The 26261-nt window shown below is 46.1% G+C and overlaps 1 protein-coding gene across 3 annotated transcripts; it reads left to right on the top strand.

Moving 5' to 3' along the window:
• The first annotated feature begins 144 nt into the window (after positions 1–144).
• Positions 145–26073, top strand: kdm4b (lysine (K)-specific demethylase 4B). Of its 3 annotated transcripts, none has more exons than XM_076040607.1 (22): positions 145–300; positions 1417–1835; positions 2280–2455; positions 2920–3034; positions 3242–3435; positions 6229–6278; positions 8661–8764; positions 9851–9988; positions 14440–14636; positions 14768–15003; positions 15222–15460; positions 15571–15691; positions 16762–16922; positions 17475–17676; positions 19754–19830; positions 19978–20033; positions 20146–20254; positions 21715–21903; positions 22361–22537; positions 22910–23029; positions 23384–23476; positions 24563–26073. In XM_076040607.1, the coding sequence occupies exons 2-22, from the start codon at positions 1443–1445 to the stop codon at positions 25094–25096; spliced, it is 3681 nt and encodes a 1226-aa protein (XP_075896722.1). In that variant the 5' UTR covers positions 145–300; positions 1417–1442; the 3' UTR covers positions 25097–26073. The 3 variants fall into 3 exon arrangements, with proteins under 3 accessions (XP_075896722.1, XP_075896721.1, XP_075896723.1); XM_076040606.1 differs by lacking the exon at positions 145–300 and adding an exon at positions 331–466; XM_076040608.1 differs by lacking the exon at positions 145–300 and adding an exon at positions 1071–1196.
• Positions 26074–26261: the final 188 nt, after the last annotated feature.

Consider the following 26261-nt stretch of genomic DNA (forward strand, 5'->3'; position numbering starts at 1 on the left):
AGGCGTGAACGTTGACTTATCATTAAAAGGCACCCAGCGAGCCTTAAGGCATACCGGTTTCTACTGGCCGCTAAACGTGTCATTTGAGGGCGGAACCAATGCTATCGTTCTGTTTTTAACCAAGAGGCGCAGCGTTCGGAAGCCTCGGCCAATCGCGTGGCTAGGCTTCTTCAGTGGGCGTGACTGTTAAATAGCCTTAGCTAGCTAGTACAAGAGGAAAGTCGATATAGTGGATATTTTGCAAAACGAAACTATATCAATTGGGATTAACACGATAAAGAAAATACACCGCCGCAGGAGGTAATGTTTGCTCGTATGAGATCGCTTTTGCCCCATTCTTCTTGGTGTAATGGTGTTGGTAGTGGTGGTCGTCGCGGTGTTTTGTTTTTTCCCCCTTCCTAATGCAGATGGAAGTGGCTAGCTATGTGCTAGCCAATGGTGGCCAGCGAACAGAAGAGAAGCCGAGGTGAACACGGTCGAAGCGGTGTCTGCTCCGCGTGCATATGTCGTTGGAATGCAATTGGCGGTTATGATACGTGCTACGCAGTTGAAGCAACTGCGGGTCTCCGTGCCGTTTTGCTGCTCTCCCTCGGTGTATTGCTAGCGGCTAAAGCTGAAAGCTCCCAGGGGCACAATCGTTCTCGACAGCAGCAGCGAGCTCCCAACAGCAGTTCCATTCCCATACAACCGCGTCATTTTTACCCCGATAATAGTAAACTGGCTCGCTATCGAGGAAACGAGTGAGACTTTGGATTAGTGATTCATTGAAAGACTTCGGGTGCGCCATTGTAACTATGTTCTCTAGTGGATTTAAAGGGGCACATCTAGGCCCTCTTGTTGTGATTTGACAGCTGGGGGTGGGGGTTGGGGGGTTTGGAGGGGGGGGGGGTCATGTGGTTATCGACTACCCATAGCATCGCAGATCATAGTATCTTGTAGGCAGAGGATTACACGTTAACAGACAACCTCACAGAATGTTTTAGCTCCATATCAATTACACAATTCAAAACAAATTGACTGACTTGTATTTTTATTTTAAGTTTCAGCGCAACGCCCCCCCCCCCCCCCCCCCCCACTGCGTTCTGTTTGTGCGTGTGCAAAAAACTTGTTGAAAGTGCATTTGGCTTCCCAGTATTGGGACCTTTTGGGACCTGCCAACAGCAAGTGGTGGTGACCCTATTGCTCATGAGATGAAGGTTGCAAACAACTAAATTCTTTTAGAACAATGGCATGGAGTAACATTACTTTCTAAACAAGTTGGTAGTGTAGTGAAATCGGCCTTAAGTTGGTAGTGTAGTGAAATCGGCCATAACTTGTTGTAAATAATATATATAATAGTATAAGTAGTATAAGGGTCCAAAATGATTAGCAGGAAAACACACACACATGTTCTTATTTTTGCTTGTCTTCCTTCAGGTTTCCCTGCAACTCTGATTGAGCCCATGGCTACCGTCATGCCCATGGATATGGTGCCGGCATCGCACCCCGGCCCAGTACCCCCCAACACCGCCCCACCTTCTCCCCCAGATCCCAGCTGCATTGTCGCCCAGGACCAGATTCCCACCCAGGAGCCAGCAATAGCAGAAACAGCAGTGACCTCAGAAAGCGATTCTGCTCCAGGTCTCAGTGTTACTCAGTTAGCAGACTCCGGCAAGGGCACAGGCCTCCCGCTGGGGTCTGACACACCTTCAACCCCTCTGCCATCAGAAGCCAACAACAAGAACCCCAGTTGCAAGATCATGACCTTCAGGCCAACGATGGAGGAGTTTAAGGACTTTGCTAAGTACATAGTCTACATGGAGAGTCAAGGAGCTCACCGGGCTGGCCTGGCAAAAGTGAGAAAAAAAAAAAACATATATAAAATTTGCTACACTTGAAAGTGCGTTCGTGTGAAGAAAACAGGTCAGCCTTATTCCTGGTGGATCTCAGAGTGGCTGCCATGGCACCCAAGGGTGATAAATTATTAGTTAGTAATTGGAATTTTTCTTAGTCAATTATAAAATTCTATTATTTATGTATTTTTAAATGTGAAGAAATTTCAGACATTAGCAGGCTAAATAAAGTCTGAATAAGTAGACGTGGCAAATATTTCTTGACATATGTTTTGACGTATCTTTTATTGACAATTATGATAACAATGAATGAATCACAATAATCACATGTTATTGTTAGCATTGACATTGAAAACACTGGTGAAATCAATGTTGCTTGATATGACACTGTGAAATGTCTCAAGATTTATCAAATGATAAAGGGAAACAATATTTGTCTGTTACCAGGTGATTCCTCCGGAGGGCTGGAAGCCACGAAAGTGCTATGAAACCATTGAGGACATGGTGATCCCAGCACCCATTACGCAGGTGGTGACTGGACAGTCGGGTCTGTTCACTCAGTACAATATCCAGAAGAAATCCATGACTGTGAGCGAGTACCGAAAACTTGCCAACAGCAAGAAGTGAGAATTTCATCCACTCCATCTCCTGTTTATATGTGTATATTACATGTGTGGGGACCAATAATGTTTTTCTCTTTTCTGAGTATTGAATTACATGGTTAAGAATTAACTGCCAAATGCCTTTAAAGAAGGCTATAAAACATGAGCTTTAAGGCACTTGGTTAAAGTTTTAAGCACATTTTTTTATCTTGTTTTGTAATCTATACATACATCCAAAGATGTAATTGTTTTAGACTTAGAGGGTCATCAAACACAAATCTCAAAGGAGAAAGAGATTCATTTCCTTTGATGGTACTAGAGGTCTCACCCCTCAAGTATTTATTTAGTGTCTTTATTGCCCTCTAGTGGTCTTGAGGCACCTCAATGAAATCTAGGGTAGTTTATTAAAAGGTAGAAGAGCCATGTGTGTATCTTTTGAGCATTTGGGTACATATGCTCATCTCATAAGCCTTATCTGTGTTTAGGTACTGCACTCCGCGGCACAAAGACTTTGACGACCTTGAGAGGAAGTACTGGAAGAACCTGACATTTGTGTCACCCATTTATGGTGCTGATGTCAGTGGCTCCATCTACGACGAGGTGAGGGTTGGTTTTATTGCAAAAAGGCCGGACGCATACAAATTGTCTATGATATACGAAACCTTAAATGTTTGTCCGTTTGCCCGTCGTCGGTAGAAAAACGACAATGACACTTCAGCGACCCCCCCCCCCCCCTTTTTTTTTTTTGGACTCGAACACCAGCTGGCGGTTAGAGTTGACCCTCTACAAATGTTTCCTTCTTCTCAGGACGTTCACGAGTGGAACATTGGTCACCTCAACACGCTGCTGGACATGGTGGAGCAGGAGTGCGGCATCGTCATTGAGGGCGTCAACACCCCCTACCTCTACTTTGGCATGTGGAAGACCACCTTCGCCTGGCACACTGAGGACATGGACCTCTACAGCATTAACTACCTGCACTTCGGACAGTCCAAGTCATGGTCAGTGTTTATTCCCTCCCTGTGTTTTCTGCTCGGTTTTCATGTTCTGTTAGTAACTCTTCACTTCTAATGGGAATTGTACAATAAAGGCAACATGAGCTTTTACTTCCATTTAGTGCAACGTGATATAGAAATCGGAACTGCTGTTGGAATTTATTTGTTTTTTTTATTTGTTCATTCGTTTTTAGCGTTTGGACTCTTGAGCCGTCGCTTCCTCTTCTACCGTATTTTCATTACGATGCTTGTAAATTGGCACCTTAAAAGATGCTCGGATTTTCAATGTGGCATCCTGCTGTGTTTTCACTCTGCATTGAAAGGAGTCTAAAGATGTCGTTTGTTTTTTGAGCCCTTTCTATCCTCACGTAAACGCGCCGCAACTTTAGTAAAACACATGCAAATAGCATGAGATGCGCTCCAAGTGACCGGCGCGTTCACTCGACGGTCACGAGGTTCCGGCATCATATGCCACGATACCACTCGGCGCTTTCCTTGCTTGCTCCGAGGTTGTTCGTTGATTACACGAGACGAGGGAGGAGTTTGAGCGATGGAGAGGGGCGAGGGTGGGGCGGTGCGGCGTTGGCCGCGTCACTTCCTGCCTGGCTGCGTATTTTGTGTGCGCAGCGTCGTCGGCAAATGAGGACGCTTGAGCTCTTCTCACATGCAGGAGAGAAAATGCCACCGGGCAAAAAGACGAATACGGATTCTCCAGGCGTTTTCTCCTCTTTGCTTTTGTGACATTTCAAGCGGCTGTAATTTACCTGCTTTTTTTTTTTGCAAGGCGAAAAGTGTAGATTCACCAATATGGGGTGGATTCACGAAACTCAGTTGTTGCGTTTTGTTCATCGCCTTCATTTATTTCTCACCTTCCCTCTGTTTTTCAGTTCCTGTGTTCGCCTTCCTTTTTTTCAATATCTCTGAAAGGGAATCACTTGGTGTTTGCACTTCGTGTGTGGAAGGGGGGGTAATTACAGGCTGCTGAACAAAGCACAGCCCTGTAAAACAGACACCCTCTCCCTTTCTGACCCCCCCCCCCCATGATGCAGCCGTTTGTGAAATTAGGTCTATTCCCCCTGCAACTGTGCTCCCATCAAAGTCTGGTCCCACTGTAACAACTAGCACCGCTGCACATGCTGGTGGATCCGTTAAAAAAAAAAAAAAACCCCAAAAAAAACAGTACCTGAGTCTCAGCAGCCTGTCACTTTCTCCTTGCCTTTGAGCCACTATCATTCTTTCCCCGCTTTTTTTTTTTTTTAACTGTTGAAACCCACTTCGCCATCCACCGCAACACACACTAATGCAGCTGCTGTCAGATAAAAGGTGAGCCATGTGGGGGAGAGGGGAAGGGTGGGTGGGTGCGGGGAAAAGCTGACGAAAGAGAAGTGAAAGGGATGTTCTGAAGTGGATCGGAGCTGCAGCTTCCCTCCACAACGGAGTTGTACGTTGTGACTGCAGCAGTTCTGACGACTGACTGTAGCCCAGCGGTTGGAATCTCTCTCGCTTTTGACAGCTTTCAGTCCCCCACAAGAGAAAAGTAGAGCAGAAGGCCTGCTTATTGCTGTGGCTGCAGCTGTTATTTATTTATTTATTTATTTATTTTGTTACGCTGCAGGTTTGCGTTTGCAGTGGCGTATGTAAATCTTCAAAAACAATGTTTTTAATATTCCATGAGTTTTCCTATGTGCATTTTATACTGATGTCGCCTCTGTCCGTCCCCCACATATGCATTTACTCTTTGGTTTCCTTTGAGAGACAACGCGAAGCGGCCTCCCTGTTTGTGTTGCTGCGGCGCAGTCGGCCTATTAGTTTAACGTGCCAGGGAAGCTGTTACTCGAGCAGGAAAAGTTCAAGCGCTCGCTTGCTTGTTTTGGTTGTTTTTTTTTGTTTATTTGTTTAGTTTTTTTTTCTTTTTCTGCTGCTGATAAAGTGATAGACGTGTTGCTGTCATGGCAACCGTGGTAGGAAGGGCTACAGCAGAAGGAACGCTGATCAACGGTTTGCCGCGCGTCTTCTTCCTGGGTCTTGTGCAAGCTGCAAAGTTAATCTGGCGTGCGTCGACGTGTTGCGATGCTTCTTTTGGTTGCACGTCCTTCTGTAGATAAGATGGAACAGATTGATAATGAATTCGCCTTTAAAACTGGGGTTTCTGATGTTTCAGGAGCCACATTCATTCATGGTCTGCATGTGCATAATATGCTTTTCACCTATATCGTTTAATAATAATAATAATAATAATAATATAATAATAATAATAATAATAATAATAATGATAATAATAATGATACATTTAAATAAATAAACAAGCAAACAAATCCACCTTCTGGATAGGACCAAAAGGTGGCAGTGTGGCACCTTGTCTAACCAGTCTTTCCCAGCCACTATTTCCTACTGTGGACCACTAATTCTTTACATCTTCCCTACTTCCTCTTTTTTTCATTTGTGGCGGGGGGGCTTTTATTCCTTCACAGGATTTCTAAGTACTAAACATTGCTATACGATGAGTTTATACCAACGCTGTGGTCATGAGTTGCAAAATATGACCATACAGTATTTACAACATCCATCAGCATGCCAATGATTCATTACTGTGCCGGATCAAAACGTTGGCCACAGTAGTGAATAGCCGCAACACACAAAGTGAAACACTTTTTTTTTTCCTTGTGAAAATCTTTTTGTTGTATTTTTTCCTTGTAAACGGTACTACTAAAGCAACACTGAAGAGGAAAAAAAAAAGTTGTTAAATGTCATATCGTCTCACTTAACCTCTCCTCCTTTGCCCCCCCCCCCCCCGTGCAGGTATGCTGTCCCACCTGAGCATGGCAAGAGGCTAGAGAGGCTGGCCCAAGGTAAGAGTCTCACGGTTGTTGCCCAAACAGGTGGAGAAAATGCTTTAACAGTCCAGCACACACCCTGAACGTAGCACAGCTACAGCCCAGTGCAGGACTACTTTTAATCTGGTTCCTGTCAGCTCCAACTGGTACTCTGACTGCAGGGTGTCTGGAGCCCTACCTAACCAACACCCCACTGCACCTGCAGTGCACCCCATTCGCACGTGCACAACTGTAGAATTGCAACTTATTTTTTGTGGTTTCATGTGGAATGCCCGATTTTACTGAGTAAGAGTTGCAGCTGTCGGCTTTTAAGCGATTTATTATTTCCAAATGTGGTGTTGTGTGACAATTGTGAATTGTTGACAATCTATGTTTTTTGCTTGTGCCGCGTTTTAGAAAGTGGAAACCAGCGGTTTTGATGCCACAATTGGCACTAATGTCTCGCCGAGTGTTTTTTGTTTCTTTGGGAGGCTGTAAACAAAGGGCTAAATGTACTCTGTTGAGAAAAATGCATTCCGTATGTATTACTCTCTATTACGTTGCCAAGACTATTAAGGCGCGAACGCACTCACGCTCAATTTAAACTAGTTGATTCACACAAAAATTGTATTGGCAGCCAGACTATATTGATTCAAAATGTCCAGGGTCAGTTTTCCTTGAGACAAATTTATATCCTGATGGTGATGAAGAGAAAAAGGCGACTTTGCTATGAGGTTCGCCGGCAGTCGGTCAGTTGCGTGGACCTTCCGTCTGTCTCCATGACAGCTTAAAAAGATCTTAACTGCGGGCTTTAATCTTGTTGTACATGTGTATAGTGACAATCAAAGGCATTCCATTCTATTTAGTTGGCAGGGCATTCTGTAAACCACCTTCTATAGATCCTGCAACTCGGTGATGCAAGTTGAGTTTGTCCGACTGCAGCGTTCTCCTCCCGTATCTGAACAGCTGGCAGAGGGAGGAGAGCACTGCCGTCGATATTTAACAAGCACCGGTTGACCTACCGGAGCCATTGTCGGCACAGGTAGCCGACTGTTAATGAAATCCTAATAAGACAGTTGGCAGTGCGGTAGGTACGTTCCACTGGGCCAGGACAGCAGCCGCGGTATTAAAACAAATAGAACATAAGAGAGACATCTATAGATTCTGTGAACTTGTTGGGTAGAGTGGGGAGGGGAGGGGAGGGGAGGGGGAGGGGAAGTGTTGGGACCTGTGAGGCGTCGGGGCTCGGAGGTGAAAACATAATTTTTCAACTCAAAAAGACAGAATAAAGTCTTTAAGTTAATATTATCCCGCGGAGGGCTCAGAGAGCCAGCTGCATTTTAATGGGGATTAATACCGGGGCTCTGCTGGCACATTATTCACCTTTATCAGCTCCAACAAGCAGGCGGGCGATGAGAGAGTAGAGAGGCCCTCGCTCCCTCTCTTGCTTTGTAGGTCGGAAACAGAGGCTAAAACAATGCGGTGAGAATGAAGGATGAAATAGGTGCAGATTAGACTGTCATTCACGTTAACTGTTTGGAGGCTGGGGTGGGACCTCCCCCCAGAGGCACCAGTGGGCACAGAGTGGCGGCAAAGAGTGGGAGAGCGGGCAATGAAGGAGAAGTTCTTGCTTTTGATTGTGCAGGGGCTGCACGGGTCTCTCTCCGTCTCTCGCTCGCTCTCTCCGAGAGCAGAATTGAGCCTTTGTTTTAGAGAGGGAGCTGCGGCGTTGAAACCCCAAATGTCACTGCTGAATATTACGATCTCACAGCCCTGTGTGGTTAACAAAGCAGACGGGGGTGTTTTGTAGCACGGAATGCAGCGTTAGAAAGTTCCTGCCTCTGCCAGTTGGCTCTGCCATTTCATTTTTAATGCCGTGACAACGACAAAAGCCACAAACTTTTCTTTCTTTTTTTTTTTTTTTTTTTTTTACGCCAGCTCACGTTCTCATTAACACGGTTCTCAGTAATCCCTCGAGGATTCTTTTTTTTATTTAGCACAATCATTCATAAGCCCTAGAGAACAATCTTTGAAAAAATATAGATTTAATTAAAATTAGATTTTTGCATGAGCTGCATGAGATCACATTAGATGACAGAGATTAACATGTATTTGTCAATTTAATGTTTTGTGTTTATGACATGAACGGTCGTGCCCATTGTTTAGTAAAGAGATGCACAGCCACTGTGTCATCGTAGCTGCTTTGTCATTTTACACCAGACAACAATTCACGATTCAATTTTGTTATGAGTTGTGAATGTTGATGTAATTCATATGTGCATTCATATATGACTCCACAATATTTTAAAGTCCTCAAGTATGATTTTGTAAATGAACAAACTCACTGTTTTATCGTACATTGCGTCACCTGATTGTCACCGACGTATCGTTTCCCCATTGTTTAATTGCCGTCTCCAGGCTTCTTTCCTGGAAGCTCCCAAGGCTGTGATGCTTTCCTCCGGCACAAGATGACACTGATTTCGCCATCCATCCTGAAGAAGTACAGCATTCCATTCGACAGGGTGAGTCGCAGCCTCCTTTGGTCGGAGAGAGAGAGAGAGAGAGAGAGAGAGAGAGAGAGAGAGAGAGAGAGAGAGAGAGAGAGAGAGAGAGAGAGAGAGAGAGAGAGAGAAGAGAGAGAGAGAGAGAGAGAGAGAGAGAGAGAGAGAGAGAGAGAGAGAGAGAGAGAGAGAGAGAGAGAGAGAGAGAGAGAGAGAGAGAGAGAGAGAGAGAGAGAGAGAGAGAGAGAGAGAAGAGAGACCCTCTGAGCTCTGAAGTTATAAAAAGTAGTTTCCCATCCATTGGTCATTAAATATGTGAGATATGTAATAACCTCGACTAATGCTGTTCTTTGCAGTAAATGGTCTACAGTGTAGAATTACAACCTGATCAATATTTATGGTGAAGTGTGATCAGATCCGGCTGAAACAAGCATGGATGGATAAACAACACCTTGCAGTAGTAGTTCACCTACCAGCGTCTCTGCAGCTGTCCCTGTCGTGGTGTCTGACTCAATAGTCGCCTGGGTCTCGGCTTCACGAAGAACCACAGCCAGACACAAAGGTTAAGTTTAGGGCGAGGCATTTAAAAAAAATAAAATAAAAAAAAATAGTGCTTCGCTTCACAAATGTTTGAAAGGCACTCATAATAGCACACAGCTACACTCTGTTCGTGCACTCTGTTGCACGAAATTAAAATTGCTGGCGATTCAGAAAAGTGTAGAGAAGAGCACTGAATAGCAGAACTGCGAAGAACTTCAAAAAGTCATTGTTACCTCTGTGAGACGGCTTTATCGTTATTTTTTATTGTAAGAACAATTCACATGTTTTTTGTTATGTCCGTTATGTTTACTACCTCCTTGGTTTGTGCCTTTGAAAGGGATAACTAAAGGGATTGATTGAGTGTAGCGTGTAAAAGAATATATATCAGTCCATTGTTAAAAAAAATAAAATATTCAAACATTTGTTTTTCTATATTAATACTATGTACACTGTACGTACACTGTACAGTAATCTCCAATCGTATATTTATCAAGGAGTTTAGATGAACAGATTCTTTTTTGCTTTTGCCCTTCTTAATGTGTGTGTGTGTGTGTGTGTGTTATCCAGGTAACCCAGAACGAAGGGGAGTTCATGATCACTTTTCCTTACGGCTACCACGCTGGTTTCAACCACGGCTTCAACTGCGCAGAGTCGACAAACTTTGCCACCCTGCGCTGGGTGGACTATGGAAAGATGGCGACACAGGTAGGCTGTTATATGAGGTGTGTCTGAGAAGGTGCTGCTGAATTTTTCAAAATGATAGGAGGAAGTGGAAACGATTACATGTAATGTAATGTAATTTGGCCTTCACGTTACTGCCGCCATGTATTAACGCACATTACGCTTCGGCCAGCTCCCCTCGTTCCATATAAAATAACATTTTCTATTGCAAAAAAAAAAAAAAACTGAAATATTAAATTGAATAGAGTGCATATAATTAAACAAGTGAGTGTGTCTGACAAAGTAATGACAGCTCTGGTTCTTGGCCTTTCTGAAAAGACATTTTCACTGAAGTATGAAAGCTTCTTCCTTTAATTCCATCTGTTTGTGAAGACAACCGTAACCCTCACATTAGTGCTTCGTCCTAAACTGCTGCTTCGCCTGCCTGCTGCTGAGCAATGACTGTACAGCACATGCAATGATTGTGATGAAAAGTGAAAATGCAAAGAGAAAGTCTCTTTAAAAAAAAAAATCCCCCCTTTTGTTTCTTTTCTATACGTCACTCTTCATTTTCCCGTCCAGTTCCCCCCTCTTCTCCCTCGCGAGCCGGGGGTTGGTGCGCACGTGTGTCTGCGTGCCGGCCGTTCTTCACTGCTTCCTCTCTACTTGACTGCGTGCCAGATTTATGTGGTGCCAGTTTGCCGGAGTACATCTCCCTCCCACCTCTCTCTCTTTCTCATTTCCAAGCCTTCTTACTTTACCCATGTGGCCCTTTGCAATTTAAGGAGCAGCAGACCGGCGGTCTTCCTCTCCACCCGACCCGGTGCACCAGAAAGCGTCTCTGCTATACTTGTCTCGACCTGATAAAGAAGGGCCATCCCCTCCGCACCGTTAATCCGAGTCGACAAACCGACAGCAAGGCGGCGCACGCAGGCAAATGAGTGTGGAGGAGACGGACCGTCGCTTACTTGCGCTTTTGTTCTGTCACACACACGTCTATTGATCCAGGAGGGAAGGGCTGATCTGGTAACAAGTTTGGCATTGTCCTGTAGCAAAAAGCCAAACTGTAAACTGCTGCTCACTGAGCAGGTCCGTCAATTGTTAAACCAAATGGAAAGATGAGTTTCCCCTCAACCTTATTCTCGAATTCACTGCAATATCAACATTTTTCTGCCTTTCATTCATGAGAATATTCCCTCTGTCTTCATTCTCACAACCAACAGCAAAGTTAACTTTAAAAGACACCATTACTACTTGTTGAAATCTTATTAGGGCAATATGCAATAAAGACATGTCTGGTCTGATCGTGAATGGCTTTAGCGTTGTAAGCGTTCTGATGCCCCCCCCCCCCGCTCTCTCTCTCTCTCTGAGAGCAGTGAGGGTGTGCCCTCGTTTTGACGCTCCTGGAATCCTGGAACAAGATATGAAAGATGGCAAGCTTGGTTGTACTTAATGTCTCAGTCTTCCTCAATACAAGTCGTCTAATAATAGTTGTTCCCATCTGTCTAATTCACGCAGCAAACTCACACCTGCAGTCCCAAAGCAGCCTCACTGTTGGCAACACGTTTATGCTGTGTGTTTGTGCGTGCATGTAATTGCACTTTTTTCTCCCTGCATATAGTTGCGGTTAATTTTTTCAGGTGCATTTTCCCACAGGTCAAGGTCTGTAGTGTCTCCTCCAGCCTGATGTGTGGTCTTTGTGTGACGAGAAGAAAAGGGGTTAAGCATCAAAGCTGGTTGTTGCTAATGACAATGTGGTGGATTGTCTGTTACTGGTGATGGCTACACGAGTAACGCAGTAGAAGTGTCCAAGTGAGTGAGTGATTCAGTGAGTGAGTGAGTCCAGTCAGTCCAGTCAATAGGACACTTTGTCACATCTTGGGTCCCACAGTAATTGTGCCAAATGCTTTGGAACAAAGATTCCTTTTCACATTACAAAACTGTGATTCCAGCCCACAGGCAGACTTTCACTCTTTGAGTCTTGCCCTATCACATATCACAATAATAGATGCACAGTTGCTAACGTCAAATTCTGAATGTGAGTAACCCCTCAAGAAGGATTCCTCGAAAGATTCCCTTTGGTGCATTGATGCCGTTTTAGTGGTTGTGTTCACGCTTCACATCCAGTGTGGATGGATGAAGAGCTTATCAGACCACTGGGTAAACGCCACTATAGCTTTCCTGCATTAACAGCAAATGACAGCAAAGGTACCTGTAGAGAATGTAGATTTTCTTTTGAGAGAGATCAGATCAGAGAATAGATGAGACGCCTTTAAATTACGTTTGAATTACTATTAACTGACATTCAAAACAGCTAGTGTAATGTGACTAGACACATGTGGACCACGACCTATTTGTTGTGTTGGTTGGTGCTTGTTTGATCGAGGCGTAGCTAATGAGAGAAACAACAAGGTGTAGACAATGACGAGATGGTCTTCGATGCACACAGACAAAAAAACACACCTCACCTCGACCTCAACAAATGAACAGCAGGGTCACTTACTGCCTTATACAAACATCCTTTTTGCCATACAGTTCCTACAGGGAGTATCTTCTCCAGTCATGTGGGAATCTTGGCTTAGTGAATTTATCCTCGGCAGTAATGAGGATTGTCATTACATCGCTGCTATTTAGGAAACCCTGTTTTTTTTTTGTTTTTTTTTAGTACTTGGCACATCCACAGACCCCACTGATCCATCAAGGCCCTCTGGCTTTGGCCTTTCTGTGCAGCAACAATTTAGTTTCATTAGGAGCCAAAGTATTCCTGAGGGCTCATCGACTGCCTGCCTCAGGGTGACTTTTTGTTTCCTTAGATCTGTGCGTCTACAAATTCCTTTCCCTCCTCTTATTAGGTTTTTATATGATACTAAAGTGTGAGTGGTGGTTGCCTCGGAGGACGGCAACGATCCACGTAACATTATAATAGTTTAATAATAAGCAAAAAAAAAAACAACAACAACAAAACTTTATATCCATTCAGAATTGCAAAGGCTTATTTTTCCCTGCGTGCAATACTTGTCTAATGCCATTTTGTGTTTGTTGTTTCCCACCACGTTGCTGTTTTTTACAAAAGGTTTCATCACGGTAACAATCAGCCGCGCACATTTTCACCGACCCCGGCCCTCCCGCTCTGCACTCCGACGCCTCGCCGTCCCCGGCAATTTCTTAATATCTGTCAAGTGCTGTCTAGATGAGATGTAGCCTGGATATTGTTTTGCTGTAGCCGGGTGAGCTGTTGTGTTCCCAGTAATTGAACATAAGGCTCTCAGCGCACCTCCGAAAAATACATAGCACCGCAACGTAATATACAGAACGAGGTGCGAAGGAAAAATATTTTCATATCTTCTGTCCCCGTTTCTGTTTGTTTCATTTCCCTTCTGATGTTTCCATCACTTCCACTCCGACCCCACCGCAACGCCGTAGCAGCTTTCTTAGTCGCCAGGCGCGCTGGTTTCACTTAACAACTCTGCCACTCATCCTCACTCTAGTCAGCAGAATGATTAATTGACCCATAATGCTATTATAAAGCTGTGTAGAGTCATCTGGAGGTGTGTTTTGGAGGATGCAGCCGCCGCTCTCGTTCACTCCTCTTTGCGCCTCTGTCACTGCCGCTCGTATTTTACTCATCGCCCCGTCGTGAAGTGACTCTGCTCGTCGTAAATTTCGCCCCTCAAGGGACACAGATTATTTGCCACTCGTCGACGTGCTCCAAGCCTGAATGATGAGCCTTTTTTGTTGTTCCGACTCAGGTTTGGTAATTGGAATTGGAGCTCTAATAAATTCAATCTGTGTTTACAAAGCACTTGTAAAAACAACAACAACAACACACAAACAAAGCACGGGCATCTTAAAATTAAAAATGACTGACTACAGGAACTCTAATAAAAGCAGTGAAGCAAGAACGCGTCCTCAGTTTTCGTTTAGTTACTTTAGTGGTGAAGATTTTCAGCAGAGGTCACAGGGGTCACCAACCTTTTTGAACCTGAGAGCTACTTCATGGGTACTGAGTCATACGAAAGGCAACCAGTTTGCTACACTCTTCTGAAAAAAAAAATGCATTTTTTTGAGTTTGCCTTTAGCTATATATTAATATTAATGATGATGATCAATGTGAAGATGCTGAAGATAATTAATGAGTTCTCAATAATTATCAACAATGACTTAACAAAGTTGGATCAAATTGAATTTTAGATGCAGCTCAACGCGTTGTACTATTTTACTATTGTACTATTATACAGTCTTGCGGCTGAGTCATTTAACACATATTAACACTTACACGACAACAAAGATTATTCAATGTGCTTTTTCACATTTTTTTTTTTTACCCTACATAACAGTGGCGCCATTTCTTATACATATACAAGGAAGTCCCATGAGTTAAAAATTGTCATTGCATCAAATATTGCGTTTAAAAAAACTGTTTCTTTCCACCCGACCCGTCTCGACACGCCGACCCGACGTGCGTTTAACCTCCCGCTCCCTTGTGCGTCTTTCAGTGTACCTGCCGCAAAGACATGGTGAAGATCTCCATGGACGTGTTTGTGCGCTGCCTGCAGCCAGACCGCTATGAGCTGTGGAAGCAGGGCAAAGACACCACAGTGCTGGACCACCTGAAGTCCACGGGGCTCACCAGCCCCGAGCTGGAGAGGTGGAGGGAGCACCGTGTCAGCTATCGAGCTAACGTGCTGAGGAGGTGAGGCCTCCAACCTCTTGGATCGACGTTTTAGTGCTTAGCTCGCGCTTGTTTTGTGCAAGTAGACTAGTTTCAGTCCGAAAATAACTGACGTTTTCTAAGTGCGCGCTCCTCTCTGTGGCCCACCCCAGGGCCATGCAGAAGATGAGCCAGTTCCGGCGTCTGAAGCTGGAGGAGGTGAAGGTGCTGGCCGAGGAGGGCATCGAGCTGAACGCCGTGGAATACCAGCGGCAGGTGGAGGAGCGCGAGGCTCAGCGGAGGCAGGAGAGGGAGGAGCGTCTGGCTCGGGAGGCCATGATGACCCTGCAGGCCATGGAACAGGAGGAGCAGAAGGCCGCGGTGGCGGCGGCGTCCATAAGCAACGAAGGTACGACCAGGAATGATGCGATACTCTCTGAACTCGCTGAAATGTTTCAAAAGTTACTAAAAGATCCTTTGTGCTCTTAAGTTATGGAAGTGATTATGAAACGCTGGTCGTCACGCCTCTCTCTCCTCTCTCTAATGACGTTCAACCGCTAGACTTAAACTCTAATCATGCTGTGATGCCCCCCCCATCCCTCCTCTACCCTTCCTCTCGTTGACCAGACCAAGACATTGAGGACGCCACACAGGCCTGCTCGGCCGAGGACGTGGACAAGAAGAAGCACAAAAAGCAGAAGAAGCCGCCGGCCGCCCACCAAGCCATGACCGGCTTCGAGAAAGCGTTCGAGCAGTTTGCGACGTCCGCCGTCATAGATTCAAGGAACACCAAGGACGCGGGTGCGGCCGCCGGGAGTCCTCTGCCCCTCATGCAGAGTGAAATCTCCTCAGAGAGCAAGCTGGACGTGAGTAGTGCCAGCTTGAGAGGAGTCCACCCTGGAGAGCCCTGCTTTCCATCTTATACATCTATGTGTATATATGATGACATAAAACCTTGTTTTGTTTTTTTTCCCAGGCAAGCTTCCCTAAGATGAAGATGCCAACAGAGGTGAAGAAGAGTCGGCGTCACCCGCTCAGCAAGCCACCCACGCGCTCCCCTCTGTCTGTCGTGAAGCAAGACCCGACCACTGATAAAGGTCGCTAATTCTTTATGTGCTACATTCAATTTAACTCATATTCACTAACATAAATCATCTTTTGGTTACTTAAACATTCATATACTCATATAATGCATGATATATACATATAATACATACGCTCATTTATTATGGCGTACTTTCTCTCTGTCAAAGGTGCGTTGCCTTCCACAGTCTGTCCATTCTTCTGTCAAATTTGACAAATAGCTCAGTCAAGGTTCATGAATGCTGTGCCATTTCTTGCGGACTTGAAATGAAAATGAAGACACTGACGCGAGCATTGTTAGACGAGAAGGCGTCATTTTTGTTGTGGGAATTGATTGGGAGCAGGAGAAGCAAACAGGACTGAATCTCCCCGAGGGTAGAATAAAATCAAGATCGCGAGATGTGTGGAGTTTTTTTTTTTTTTGGGGTCGTTGAGCTTCTCTCTATTCTTTCCTTTCATTTTGTGACTGACACTTATTGATCCTACGATCATGACTTCCAATTACTTGCTTTCAAAGTCACTTTCAGTCGGCGGCGAGGGACCCGACTCCCAACGTGTCCTTCCGACAGCGAGGGGAGAAAGAGAAATCCAGCTGACAGAAGAAAGGGGCAGTTAAATGGCAGGCTTGTGAAGAGTTCCTCCTGCCTTCTGTTGGGCTTTAACAAATAGTCTGGATCAGTAGCTTTAGCGGCTCTGCCGCAAAATTGATTTTTAGACCCCGCAACAGGAAGTTGTTGACTGCTGTGCGTGTGCTCAGCAGTTATATCTGCTGCAATTATATCAGGAGTGTTGTTTTGTCTGGAACCGGGTGTGCTATTTTGGTCTCTTAGTAAGGGCTCCCTCATTAAAAAAAAAACAAAACAAAAAAAACAAAACAACACCAAAAAAAAAGAATTCTCGTTCTTCTCCCAATATGCCTCACAAGCATTTCGGATAGAAAGAAAATCATTGCCAGCAAATGAAGCTCCCCGGCTCTCTGCAGCCTCGGTTGATGCGGCTCAGTCAGTCTTAATTATCCGCCTCAGATTGAGGACGTGCCGTGAACACCGTGTTTTTGAAGCGCTCCTTTATTTCCTTCACGCAGAGCTGTCATCATCGATGCCGCTGGAGAGCGACATGAAGAAGCAAGAGCATCTGTGGCAGAATCAGTCGCCCAACTTCCTGGCAGAGAAAGTCTTCAATACTGCGATGGCAGCTCTCCCGCCCCACTGCGCCGTCTGCTCCCTCTTCTGTCCCTTCTTGAAGGTACGTCGACACGGGGCCGCAGATGTGAAAGTTCAGCAGGGATGTGTTTGGAATGTTATGGGTGAGATGCATGAAGACTGGCCAACACCTGTGTTTCATAAAATACTTATTTCTTTATGTATTATGTTCAGAGAATTTTCATTGTCCCTTCATTTTTTTCTAGTATGCATGTATGTTATGTATGTATGGTTTATTTTCGTTTACACTGTAAATTAATGCAATCTTGTGCAATCAACTGACAAAAAATGGAAAAAGAACTTTCCAAAACAAATGTGCCCATTTGCCCATTCCAAAAAAAGCACATCTACATTTAACATTGGTTCCCACCTTACATAATTCAAAGACACCCAACCCTCTTAACATATATTTCTATATGTGTATATACACATAGCAGTGCGAGAAGCCTGTCCGAACCCCCTTTTTTTTTTTTTTTTTTTGCTTAAGACTTCACTGTAATTGTGACGTCTTGTTTAGATCCACTAATTGGATACAGTCTGATAGCCGAGCTTTCTGTTTTTTTTTTTTTGTGCATGCCCTCCCCATCCTCTGCAGCCCCACAAAGACCTCTTCTTGAGCGACAGCAACCGCGCCCCCCTTCAGCGCCACAGCACCCGCTCCCGTCCTCTGGTGCCAGAGATGTGCTTCAGCGTCGGTGCGTGCAAGAACGAGCCTCCGCCCACCAACTATCGCATCGGAGAGGACGGGACCAGCGTTCTGCTCTGCTGTTCGTCCTGTCAGATGCAGGTTCATGCCAGTAAGTTCACCCTCAATACAAAAAAGAGAAAATAAAAGGGGTTGTAGAGCATAGAAGGAAAATACAAGGAAATGCAGGGGGGAAAAAAACAATACAAATAGAAATATGTACAATACAAACACAAATACTGAAATTCCCTCAAGTTGTGAGGATGTTTGTGTTACCGGAATTAGAGTATTTTCTTTGCATTAAATGTTCAATAAATGTAAACATTTTCAGGGATCAGTTGGCATGAAGTGGATACCAACTGATGTACATTTAGTCTTAAATGTACATCAAGCTGGCCCACTCTCTAAGACAGTGGCCAATGTTTCGCCAGCACAGAAGCCCAGATCTTGGATCTGCTCTGAATTTTGAGGAGACTCTCAAAATGGGCGTCTTGTCGCGAGCACAGTACATCTTGTGTTTTCTGGCACTGGGAGTCGTGCTCTCAGCCAGCGGCGAACCCCTACACGGACTGACAAGCTTTACAGACAGGCTGCACCGGGCATTTCACCACTCTCCTCCGTTCACAATGGTCTTTTTTTTTCCTTCTTTATCGCTGGAACCCTGGAGAATAGAGTTGGGAGTGGGGTGCAGGGGGTGGAAATAAATAAGAGGCACAGAAAATCAGCCGCCGCTATAGCGATGCAGCAACCTGTCAGTTCAATTCCCCTGCTGCCACTCGTGCCGAGGCTTCCCACTTTAACTCTCCGCGAGTCGGGGTGAAGGAGCCAAGTGCCGTTCAAGCAACGCCAAAATGTCTCTGAAGTCCCCGCAACACAAACTTCCTCTGAAGCCTGCTTACTGCATAAAAAAAAAAATGGATGTTTTTTTTTTTTTTTAAACAAAGACTCTCTCAACTCTCTCAATTGCATGAAGGACTGATGGCCTGTTCTTAGTGTCTCATGTGAGCCCTGAAAGCCGCTGCTTACACCATGAAGCCGTGCTCTGTCTGTCACCATAGTAAGATGGAGGCATTTTCTAAATTATTACCTGCTTTGTTTCTTTTCCCGTTGGGCTTACTTCAAGCTTTTTTGGTGGTATTTTTGTGTTTCCTTTAAGTCCAGCCATAGATGCACTTTGGGAAACATGGCAGAGTTCAGAGAATTAGACCAGTGGCTGTCGGAGTGATAACCTTCATCCTTGTTTCTCTGAACTGAACCTGGATGCAAGAAAACTTTAAAAGTTAAGGTTTGTGAGTCGGCGCAGAATCTAAGACGCCCGAGAGAACAAATTATCGCGAGCGGAGTCTTAGTCTTTGAATTGTCACCTGACCGAGGTCCGCCATGGAATTACACCACTGCGTAAGATCAAGACATTGCTTAATCTCACATGGTGAGAAATGATCCTGCAGTCTGCTCCCAGGCATTAGTTTTTATCGTTGACTTGGCTGGTTGGCTGGTTGCTTTGTCTTTAATCAGGCTGTGGTGGTTCCTTAAACAATTAGCAGAGTCCTGCGCAGTGCAAGAATACAATTAGTCTTTGGCATTATGATTTATTGGTCGGCCCTCCTCAAAAAAAAGTCAGTGTAGACCTTGTCAGGAGCGCACGCACACTGACACACATGCATACTCCTGCACTCCTATTACCTCTATAGCAGGGGTTCCCCCCCCACCCCCCCACTTTAAAAAGGAGCAGTTCATTAGTCAGCCAGGGATGAGCCGGCCTCATGGCGGCACCAGCACAATTGATAGGAGGAAATGAAGCACAAAGAACTGAAGAAGAGCAGCGCTTTGCTGTGCTACACATCCCTTTGCTGTGTTACACATCCCTTTGCTCTTCACGGCTGTGGGTCCGACACCAAAGAAAAAAAAAAAAAATCAGACGGACCGGCCGGGGTGTTTCGCAGATCCGTGCAAGACTTTGGGTTCAGAAAGTCGCCTTTAAAGCGATTTATCAACGCGTCGGGCTCTCAAAGTAGCTTTAGTGCATCAGAGTTGACATCTTGGTGTGTGTGTGTGTGTGTGTGTGTGTGTGTGTGTGTGTGTGTGTGTGTGTGTGTGTGTGTGTGTGTGTGTGTGTGTGTGTGTGTGTGTGTGTGTGTGTGTGTGTGTGTGTTCTAGATCTGAAACAAGTAATCCCTCCTCTTTTGAAGGTTGTTACGGTGTGAAGCCCGACTCTGTGGGCGAATCCTGGACGTGCTCTCGGTGTGCACGAGGGGCCTGGGTCGTGGTGAGTAAAAGTCACGTCCACATTCTCAGGGTCAATCATTTTGTGCCGAGGTTAAACACAGAATATTATATAGTATTTTAATGCCCAGTTTGATGCTGCCTTTTTTCGTGTCATTGTTCATTCTCCTTTTTTTGTGTATTTTTTCAGGAATGTTGTCTCTGCAACTTGAGGGGAGGAGCTTTAAAGACCACCACAGACAACCGGTCAGTTGGGGTTTTTTATTTATTTTTTATTATGACTTGCTGTCCAATGACGTGCTGTCCCATCTGTTTTTGGACGTTAATCTCTGCCGTCGTCTCGTCACACCCTAACCAGCTGGGTCCACGTCATCTGTGCCATCGCTGTGGCCGAGGCTCGCTTCGTCAACGCCATCGACAGGGAGCCGGTGGACGTCAGCGCCGTTCCAGAGTCGCGCAAGAATCTGGTAAGACGTTGCATTCGCAGGCCGTGTGGGCGATGTCGGATTGACACCGGTCAACAACTTGAACAGAAGATTGCGGCGCCACCAGCAAACTGGATGTCAAATACGTCGCCTTGTGTCGCAAGGTGGTGTCTGACGGCTACGTGCCGAGCAGCAGCTACGCCTCCTACATGCAGACCCTCCTCAATACGCATTACCCTCAGGACGACAACCCCGGACCCCTGTATTAATAAACGCCGCCGCGGCGCGATGGAGCGTGCGGCGCAGAGCTGAGCCTGTGGGATGTGAGCTAACGGAGGTGGATGCCAGGGAGTGCCGCGTTAATGGACGGAAAGATTTCCCGTCCCCGGCTCTGCGGAACCAGGAACCAGGAACCAGGAACCAGGAAAACGCACAGCCGGCCGGCCCGCACGCACTCTGTGTCGCGCCCCGAGCATCATCACCGTCTTTGTGTTTCTTCGACACCCTGCAGGGTCGCTAGACTGTGTTATTTTCTGAGGTGTAGACAGAGCTGAACACAATAGCTGAGAACATTTCTCTCCGCACCAAATGAGTCGGGCTGGTTTAATACGCTTCTGGTAGTTTCCCCATCGCTCCGGTGTCTTTGAACACAACTCCTGTGCTCGTGTCCTTTGTCATTTTCCTCCAGCTCCCCTTCCCTCGCAGTGCAAGTTCAGACCGCTGTCCCTATATAACCCGTGTTAGCAGAACCGGCTGTTTGTTTCTGTTTTTTGTCGGCGTGCCAAACGATAATGATGAGAACTCCACAACGGAATGATTCACAGCTTCTCCAAAACACCCAAAGGATTAAATAACGTTGGTGCTGGAGCGGATTCCTCACGCATGAGCCATTTTCTCCAAAGTTGAGCTGAGAACCAGAAAGCCTCCGGACGGACGGTTAACTGGAAAATGTAGCGGGAGTCATGGGGCTTCGCCAGCTCTGTGGAGAGCTCACTGTGGTTCTGCCTGCTGGGAGGCTTTTTGCTGGGATGTGAGAATAAACTTGTCCATTGGAGATGGATCCATCGCACGTGCTTGAAGTGACGCAAGGCGCAAAAAAAGCGTGGGGTAAAAAAAAAGAAAAAAGAAAACTAAAGTGAGCGTTGAGGCTGTTATCAACAAACCCAGCACTGTGCAGAGTTGAAATCAAAGACGCGAGAGGGTGACGCATCTGTTTCCTAAGACGCGGCTGCCAGTTGTGCAGATGGAGCGCAGACCAGAGCATAGGAGTTGTTCCTTGTGAAATGTTTTCCCCGTCTTAATAAGGCAGCCGCCATTAGGACATAACGACGCTGCAAAATGAACCCCCATGTGCTGTGAAGGGGCCAGTGTTTGGCCATTAAGATCTTCCATCATCACCATCATGCGCCGTTCGTGTTCAGGTTCACCATTTCAAAAGCCAAGAGTCCGAGCCCAAGTTTCCTCCATCGAACCGCTCTCCTGTTTGTCTGCCCGCCTCACAGAAGTGCGTTTTCTGCCACAACAAGACGGCCAACCAGAACCGCGGCGCCTGCATCCAGTGCTCGGAGAACGAGTGCACCACCTCCTTCCACGTGACCTGCGCCCAGATTGCTGGAGTGGTCATGGCGCCGGCCGACTGGCCGTACGTGGTGTCGGTCACCTGCCACAGGCATAAAAGGACCATTGCGAAGGTGAGCGACGGTTCGCACGGTGCCGTTTGTTTCTGTTAACCCCCCGAATTCACAAATTCTGCTCAGTACGTCCGTTACGTTAAGAGGCTTTGTCAAATTTTAACTTTATTAAAAATGAAAAGAAGAAAAAAAGTCCCCCCCCGCCCCCTCTTAAATACACACATTCACATATTCATAGTCTATTTGAGGAGTACCAGTTACTGGCGTCCAACAGGAGATATAGAGGAGCCAAAATTGGATTAAATTGACTGAGGAACTCGTTTATACCTCAGTCTGACTTGAAATCCCCTTTTGCTAGATTTATTTTACGTGCACTGGTTTCCAATTCACGAAGACTCGTCACTTCACAACGTTTGCATCCGCATGACAGCGGCTTTTGCACAGCCGGTGAAAACACACTCGGGCTGCAGCGATCAGTGCTCAGACTCTCTGTCCCGTGTTTATTTCCTCCACTCAGCCCAAGAAGGCACCCAAAGGACTTGGGAGTATGACTCTGGGCCAGAAGGTGATTGGTCGCAAGAACGACGGCTGGTACTACCACTGCAGCATCGTCGGCGTGGCCACGCAGACGTTCTACGAGGTCAACTTTGACGACGGCTCGTACTGCGACAACCTGCACCCTGAAAATGTGTTGGTGAGTGCTTTGCAGAGCAACTAAAGGGCCTCGCTCAGAAATTCTCTGGGTAATTCTAAACCCGCAACGGAACGTCCAAGTTAACAGAAAATGTCCTGTGAATGACCGTGACTCAGGTACTTGCAGATCACTTGCAGGCGTGTACAAGTAAATAGTCCAAACGTCATGGATTTATTTCACTCACTTCTGAGCAAGTGATTCAACTGCTAACAGGATTTGACTTGTGCGAATGCTCCCCCGTCAGGAAATGGGAATAGAAACGCTTGTAGTCACAGATTAAAACCCAACAGTAAGTTATTTTTTCAGGGTTTTGTTAAACTGAAACTAAACTTCCTCTCCTTCCCCACAACTCCCCCTCCTCTCCATCGTCAGAGTCACGACTGCCTGCGCTCTGGTCCTCCTGACACCGACGAGGTGATCACGGTCGGCATGCCGAACGGTCAGACCCTCAGCGCTTCCTTCATCCGGCAGCACACCCACAACCTGTACCAGGTGAGGAACAACGCAGCTCAGATGGGACCGTGTCACTTGCCAGTGGTAGAACTTTCACTGTGCCCCCTGCTTCTCTTCAGTTAAGCTCTGATGCCGCCGTAGCATGTGTGAACACATCCGCGGTTGACGGTCAAGGCTTGTCTGGCAGAACACCCAGTTGTTGATAGAACCGGTGCCTCCGCTCGTATCCCATCTGTGACTCCGTCAAGCATTTGGCACTTTTATTTTCCCTCAAACCGAGCGCCCCTTCTACGCCTCTCCTAAGCCCTTCAAAGATTTCTAGCACCTAATAATAATAATTCAAAACAACTTGCCGGCTTCAAACTCCGTGTTATCCCCCTCTTTCATTTCCAGGTGGAGTTTCAGGACCAGAGTCAGCTGATGCTCAAACCCTCAGAGATGCATCAGCTGGATCAGGAGCTGCCCAAGAGGGTCCGAGCTCGATTGGTGAGTGACTGTGAAAAACACGTAGCCCAGCCCACGAGGGCTGATTTTGAGAAGGAGGAGGAGGAGCCGCAGCAACAGTCGCTGACGCACATCGGGGATAAATCATCCGGTTGTCCCAGCAGCTCTCTGCAGCCCACGCGCGATTGAAAGGCCAGCGTAAAGCCTGAAAATGTGGGAGTTTATGGTTTTAATAAAAAAATAAAAAAAAATCTCTCATGTCGTGGAAGATAAACTAGAATGTAAAACACAAAACAAAAACATAATGATAATGGAAGTTAATCTCAGCGCAGGCCTTCAAATGCACTCTGTGGCGCTGCTTTATCTGAGAAGCATGCGGCTTAGATCACATGTAGAAACACTATGTGTTTTGGCCGGAGACCTCGTGCTGGGATGCATTGTTGCGGCCCCAACGTTGAACTGCAGGTGGGTGCTTAGAAGAGAAGCAAATGGCATCAGCCTCTGTTGTCTGCAACTCGCCAACACAGACGATTGTGTAGACACGAGTGTGATTAGAAAACACACACACACACACAAACTAGGGTTGAAGGAAACAAAAGGCCTGTGGAATGTACAAGAAGGAAATTAAAATGATGACCTGCGTTCGTAGACTCACTTTCTTCAAATTTGGGATGGGTCAAATGCGGAGGACAAATTTTGCATCCTTGGGGATGTGACAATCACTGGGACTTTAACTTAACCAACTTCACTTTTCTTCATTGTCATTGCACAAAAAACCCCAAAACTTTCTTCTACAACAAAATGTCGTTGCTCACCTTCCGGAGAATGGCGATCTGTGGCTACATTATATAATTTAAAATGTAAAAGATTAACTAAGATAATAATCCAAACACAGTAATAACAGAAAGGATCATAGCAGCAGGGGTGGGGATTATTGCAATATGTGGAGGTAGAATAAATAGAGTAATAAAAATGTAGTTGTCTCATTTACATTAATAGGTGGGGCAGTCGCTGATTTTTTTTTCACCCTTGTAGTTTAACACCCAGATTGTTACTGCTGTCAGCAGTGCGGCTATCAGAACGTCTCCTCCCAGACGCACGTTGTGACCGTGTCCATGTTCCTTTCAGGCCATACCGTCCAACAGCCCGGAGGTTCCCACCGCCGACAAAGCCAAAGCAGCCAAGCGCCGCTGCCTGCCCTCAGGTTCGACCCCACCTGCCAAGACCGCCATGGACAGAACCCACAATCCCTCCCGCTCCCAGGCGGCGGCCCCACTTCCAGCACCAGCAGCAACCAACCAACACAGTGTTAGCAAACCGTCGAGCTCGCGAACCCTGTCCCGGGCAGCGCCGGCCGCCGCCGCCTCGCAGGAAGCCCCCGCCCCGACCGGTGGGGTTCTCGTGGACACCGAGACCCCAATGGACACGGACGTGGCCCTCTCGGGCGGCCTGTCTGGGTCGAGCGCGCCCTCGGACTCGGTGCAGTCGACCCCCCTCCAGGCCGTGTTGAACTCTGACCCGCTGCTGTCCTCCTCGTCGCCGCCGCCACAGCGGCAGGTGGTGTCTGACGGCTACGTGCCGAGCAGCAGCTACGTCTCCTACATGCAGACCCTCCTCAATACGCATTACCCTCAGGACGACAACCCCGGACCCCTGTATTAATAAACGCCGCCGCGGCGCGATGGAGCGTGCGGCGCAGAGCTGAGCCTGTGGGATGTGAGCTAACAGAGGTGGATGCCAGTGAGTGCCGCGTTAATGGACGGAAAGATTTCCCGTCCCCGGCTCTGCGGAACCAGGAACCAGGAACACACACAGCCGGCCGGCACGCCTGCACTCTGTTAATGCATGTTACTTTCTATTTTTTATTTAATGTGTTTGCAGTGGTGCTTTAGTCTGCTGTGCAGCAGTAGCTAAAGGGAGCAAGTTTTCTTTTTTCTGTTTGTTTGTTTGGTTAGTTTTGTTTTCTTTAAAAAAACAAAAAAAACCAAAAAAATTCAGGCCCTTTTTTGATTTCACGTTTGTGCGCAACTGATGTGCTTTCCTCCTCCATCCTAATATAGATTTGTGTCTGAGTGGTATCAACGCCATACCTCGTTGCGTTAATATCAACGACCGTCTTGTTTTTTTTGTACAGGAAGCTAATTATGCCAGGACTGTGTATTTCAGAATTGAGGTTATGGTGGACTTTTTTTTTTTTTTTTTTTTTTTTTCAACTGAATAACCAGCAACAAAATTTCTATTTTTCAATCCAGCTGCTGTGGGAGGCTCTGGAACTGGTGAAACTCACTGTCCTTGGGATAATCTATAATATGTTCACTGAGGGGTTTTCTTGTCAGAGTGTAGGAGGGAAATGGGGGGGGCGGGGGGGTGGGGGGGAGAAAGAAAATGAAATGTATTGTTGGAAAAACTCAGTATTTAAATGTCCTTGTTAATTAGTAAAAGAATAAGTTGTACCAGAAGAAAGATGCTGAATGCAAACAGAAGTAGGTTTGCCTGAAGAATGCATTAAACCTTTATGTCACACAGTGGGCAGGAGGTGAGACCCTTCATTTATTGATGTTTATCCCAGTGGTCAACACACAAAACTATATCAGGGTTCCTACATGACAACAGAAATGAAGTCTGCACAAAACTGGAAACTGTCTCAAAATATTTCTAATGGCCTGCGTTTCCCACTAAGCTTGGTGTTGCTTTGGCTGACACCTTACACCCCGCTCGTCCGGGATACTCACAAATCGGCATTAAACCGTGAATTCAACAAAACTACACTTGTGACTTTGCAGCTATTTTGAGGAATACGTAGGCATTGAAATAAATACAAATGAGT

This window comes from Nelusetta ayraudi, unplaced genomic scaffold, assembly GCF_046127955.1.
Source record: "Nelusetta ayraudi isolate G7.1 ecotype Tasmania unplaced genomic scaffold, CSIRO-AGI_Nayr_v1 ptg000062l, whole genome shotgun sequence".
In the NCBI taxonomy this organism is placed as follows: Eukaryota; Metazoa; Chordata; class Actinopteri; order Tetraodontiformes; family Monacanthidae; genus Nelusetta; species Nelusetta ayraudi.

Bases quoted from the DNA above. Each gene is read 5' to 3' on its own strand.
- kdm4b (XM_076040606.1), top strand. From the start codon at position 436: ATGGTGGCCAGCGAACAGAAGAGAAGCCGAG. The intron at 19,831-19,977 runs GTGAGTAAAAGT...GTATTTTTTCAG, and splicing joins CACGAGGGGCCTGGGTCGTG to GAATGTTGTCTCTGCAACTT. The intron at 20,255-21,714 runs GTAAGACGTTGC...CCCGCCTCACAG, and splicing joins CAGAGTCGCGCAAGAATCTG to AAGTGCGTTTTCTGCCACAA.